The sequence below is a fragment of the Phoenix dactylifera genome, unplaced genomic scaffold (genome assembly GCF_009389715.1).
Source record: "Phoenix dactylifera cultivar Barhee BC4 unplaced genomic scaffold, palm_55x_up_171113_PBpolish2nd_filt_p 000931F, whole genome shotgun sequence".
NCBI lineage: Eukaryota > Viridiplantae > Streptophyta > Magnoliopsida > Arecales > Arecaceae > Phoenix > Phoenix dactylifera.
The window spans coordinates 111,192-116,058 of record NW_024068290.1 but is presented as its reverse complement, the minus strand read 5'-3'; the positions used below and the strand labels follow the sequence as shown (position 1 = coordinate 116,058).

The 4,867-nt window shown below is 42.1% G+C and overlaps 1 protein-coding gene across 1 annotated transcript; it reads left to right on the top strand.

Moving 5' to 3' along the window:
* The first annotated feature begins 771 nt into the window (after nt 1-771).
* LOC120107632 lies at nt 772-3,867 on the top strand. The gene is made up of 3 exons (XM_039120985.1): nt 772-1,527; nt 1,726-3,084; nt 3,241-3,867. The coding sequence occupies exons 1-3, from the start codon at nt 772-774 to the stop codon at nt 3,865-3,867; spliced, it is 2,742 nt and encodes a 913-aa protein (XP_038976913.1).
* The last annotated feature ends 1,000 nt before the right edge of the window (nt 3,868-4,867 follow it).

Sequence of the window (4,867 nt, the reverse complement as noted above, 5' to 3'; positions counted from 1 at the left end):
TGGATGAATGGCAACATTTTTATAAGGCTTGAATTATCATGTTTATGAACTTGAATGGTTGAAGCATATTTTGTTTTTTTTTAACCTGTTTGAATAGTTTATCTATGAAATGCTTTATTTTCTGTTAAGTTCTTCAAATGATGCATTGGCATGAGAAAAATTATGCTTGATCTAATGGGATAGTACATGGTTACTTACTGAGTAGCAAGCTCATACCTCTCCTGTTGTTTTCTTTATTTATTTCAGATAATTAAGACGATTTGGAGCAGAAAAGAGTGAATGAAAATTGGAGTGGAAGCATAGTTATAGGGACTCTTAGAAGTATCTATGTTAATAAGTTTGGGTTGTAATATTGCAAACTCAAGTATTTGATTAGATGCTCCGTATTTGCTTCTTTATGATTAGTCAATAAACTTGATCGGATTTGGTTTTATTTCATAAAATAATATTGTTATCATGGGCTGCGTGTTATTGTGGGCAGCAACCTACAATAGCACGGCCATGTCATGAGCCGGATCTGGGATGCAAAACAAAAAAATAATAATAATAAATGTCCGGATCCGGGGCGTGACATTTAGTGGTATCAGAGCAATAGGTTTGATCATGGATAGAAGTTAGAGCTTGGTGATAGGCACACTCAAAGTCTAGTAATAGATGGTTAGGTCTCATTTAGTTGGGTCTAACTAGTTAAACAAAAGTAGATAGATTTTCATAATCCTACCGTTGCTCAACAATGGAAACTGATAAATGTTGGCCTTCTGATAGGTAAAAATGAGGAACAGAGAGGAACGAGCTTTGAGGAATATTGCAGCTAAAAGGAGAGGGACAAGAGCACCCTCTCAAGGAACTACCAGCCAACCAGCTGAGCCAGCTCCTACTGCGACCACTACCCAACCAGATTTTGCTGGGGTATATCAGGTGATGACTCAGCTCCTTCAACAGCAACAGCAAATGCAACAACTGATACAACAACAGATGCAACAACAGATGCAGGCCATGGTACGACCTGCACAGCGTATGGACTCCTGCTATGAGAGGTTCCGTAGGCTGAATCCTCCTATGTTCGAGGGTGGAGCTGATTATTTAGCTGCTGAGACTTGGATTCGAGAAATAGAAGAAATGTTTGATGCACTACAATTTCCCGAAGACGTCAAGATCAGACTGGCGATACCCATGCTTAAAGGAAATGCCAAGTTTTGGTGGACGGCCATGAGAGCTACATTCGAGGGTGATGATGAACAACTGACTTGGGATGGATTCAAGGATATATTCTATGATCAGTATTTTCCTAAGTCAGTAAGGCTGACAAAGGAGAATGAGTTCCTATCTTTAATGCAGTCAGAGAATATGACGGTGCTGGAGTATGCCAATAAGTTTAATGAATTAGGCCGGTTCTGTCCTCGACTTATGGAGGATGATCAAAGCAAGGCCAACAGATTTGAGCAAGGCTTGAGATACGGAATTCGATCCCGGTTGTCAGTTCTAATTTTTAATAGTTACAGGGATGTACTCGACAGGGCTCTGAAGGTTGAAGCTGAACTGATTAGATCAGAAAGAGAAAGGGGTAGCCAGAAGAAGCCTAGAATATTAGGGAATCAAATTAAATAGCCAAGGGACTCTGAAGGCCCTCCAAATAAGAAGAGATTTGAAGCTTGTTACTACTGTGATAAATTCCATGCTGGACCTTGTCTAAAGAAAGCAGGAGCCTGTTTCATTTGTGGGTAGCCGGGGCACATAGCACGTGACTGTCCAAATAAAAAGGAGAATGACTCTGGGCCTGCCAGACCTATTGATCAAAGACAGAAGGGTGGTGCACGGGTTTTTGCACTAACACAGCAGGACGCTAGTGCCAGTGACGAAGTGGTGGCAGGTATGATTCCCATTAATACTATAGATGCTTATGTATTATTTGATTCTGGCTCTACTCATTCCTTTATATCCTCCAAGTTTTTTGCCTCCTTGAATCGCACACCTGATAAGCTAGATGAGCCACTACATGTTGCCACTCCTCTTAAGAAAACAGTAGTAGTTGATTTTATTTTTAAGAACTGCATAATTCAGATAGGAGATAGAGAACTGATGGCAGACTTGATACAATTAGATATACATGACTTTGATGTGATTCTTGGGATGAACTGGCTGTCTGAATATCATGCTCATATTGACTGCTATGGCAAGAAGGTAGTGTTCCAGATGCCTGATAATCTGAAATTCTTCTACCAAGGTGATGCACCCACCATAAAGCCCTCCTTGCATATTATTTCTGCTATGAGTGCAAGGAAGGTGCTAGGAAAGGGATGTCAGGCCTATCTAGCCTATATTATGGACACTCAAAAAGAATCAGGACCGGACAATATCCCTGTTGTAAGGGAATATCCAGATGTTTTTCCGGAGGAGCTACCTGGACTACCTCCTAATCGAGAAATTGACTTTGAAATTAATCTCATACTGGGTGTTGGACCAATCTCTAAGGCTCCTTACCGGATGGCCCCTGCGGAGCTGAGAGAATTGAAAGTTCAGCTACAGGAGCTTCTAGATAAGAAATTCATCCGCCCGAGTGTTTCTCCATGGGGAGCTCCTGTACTATTTGTAAAGAAGAAGGATGGAAGTATGCGGCTGTGTATTGATTACCGAGAGCTGAACAAGGTGACAGTTAGGAACAAGTACCCTTTGCCCCGCATTGATGACTTATTTGATCAGCTGCAAGGTGCCCAAATCTTCTCCAAGATAGATTTGCGATCCGGTTATCATCAATTAAAAATAAGAGCTGAGGATGTGCCTAAGACTGCATTTCAAATCAGGTACGGCCATTATGAATTTTTGGTTATGTCTTTTGGACTAACCAATGCACCTGCTGCCTTTATGGACTTGATGAACAGAGCCTTCAAGCAATATTTGGACCACTTTGTTATTGTTTTCATAGATGACATATTGATCTATTCTATGAGCAAGGAAGAACATGAAGATCATTTGAGAAAGGTGTTGCAAACTCTTCGGGAGAAGAAGCTCTATGCCAAATTGAGCAAATGCGAGTTTTGGCTGGACAACATCGCATTCCTCGGGCACGTGATTTCCAAAGAAGGGGTATCAGTGGACCCAAAGAAAATAGAAGCAGTGGTGGACTAGCCTCATCCTACAAATGTGACTGAGATTAGAAGCTTCTTGGGATTGGCTGGGTACTATAGAAGATTTGTGGAAGGGTTTTTCCGGATAGCTACTCCTTTGACTCGTTTAACCCAGAAGCGAGCAAAGTTTGAATGGAGCGAGGATTGTGAACGAAGCTTTCAGGAGTTAAAGCGATGGTTAGTGTCTGCTCCCGTTCTCACTCTGCCGTCTAATACTGGGGGTTTCACCATTTATAGTGATGCCTCCAAGAAGGGGTTAAGCTGTGTACTGATGCAAAATGATAAAGTAGTGGCTTACGCCTCTAGACATTTGAAGCCCTATGAGCAGAACTATCCGACACATGATTTGGAATTAGCAGCGGTAGTCTTCGCTTTAAAAATTTGGCGACACTATCTGTATGGGGAGCCATGTGATATATTTACTGATCACAAAAGCTTGAAGTATATATTTACCCAGAAAGAGTTAAACATGAGGCAGAGGAGATGGCTTGAATTACTGAAAGATTATGATTTAAATATTAAGTATCATCCGGGGAAGGTTAATGTGGTGGCAGATGCCCTCAGTAGGAAGTCAGCAGTGGGCACAACAGCCTTGCTCACTACTCAAAAGCAAATTTTGAAAGATCTCCACATGATGCAGATTGGGGTTACTACCAAGGATGCTGGGAGCATGCTGGCTAGTTTGATGGTACAACCCACATTGATAGAGAAAATAAAGGCTGCCCAACAAACAGATGCATAGATGTGTCGGCTTATCAAAGATGTAGAAAGAGGGTTGCGACTCGAACTCAGGATTCACCCAGATGGTACTCTACGATTTGGGAGTAGACTGTGTGTACCTAAAGATGCTGACTTGAAGAAAGAGATTTTGGAGGAAGCTCACCAATCCCATTTCTCTATTCATCCTGGAAGCACTAAGATGTATAGAGATTTAAGGAAACATTTTTGGTGGAATGGTATGAAAAGAGAGATAGCCGAGTTCGTAGCTCGGTGCTTGGTATGCCAACAAGTGAAAGCTGACCACCAAAGACCTACAGGATTGTTGGAGCCATTGGAGATACCAGAATGGAAATGAGAACATATCACCATGGACTTCGTTATCGGGCTTCCCAAGACAGTCAAGAAAAATGATGCAGTATGGGTAATTTTTGATCGCCTCACAAAGTCAGCTCACTTTTTACCCTTTAGGGTTGGCACTTCACTTGATAGGCTGGCGCAGAGGTACATTGACGAAATCGTGCGCCTACATGGGGTACCGGGGAGCATTGTGTCTGATCGGGACCCACGATTTGTATCTAGATTTTGGAGAAGTTTTCAGGATGCCATGAATACTGAATTGAGGCTCAGCACCGCTTACCATCCTCAGACCGATGGTCAGTCAGAAAGGACAATCCAGACCTTAGAGGATATGTTGAGAACATGTACAGTTGATCTTGGAGGTTGCTGGGATAATCATATAGCCTTGGTGGAGTTTGCTTATAATAATAGTTATCATTCTAGCATCAAGATGGCACCATATGAAGCTCTTTATGGGAGGAAGTGCAGGTCTCCTCTGCATTGGGATGATGTCGGAGAGAAGAAGTTATTGGGTCCGAAATTAGTGCAAAATGCCAGGGAGAAAATCTTGTTGATCAGAGAAAGACTCAAGGCAGCTCGGGATAGACAGAAGAGTTGGGCAGATAAAAAGCGGAGAGAAGTAGAATTTCAAGCAGGTGATTGTGCTTTCTTGAAGATTTCACCCT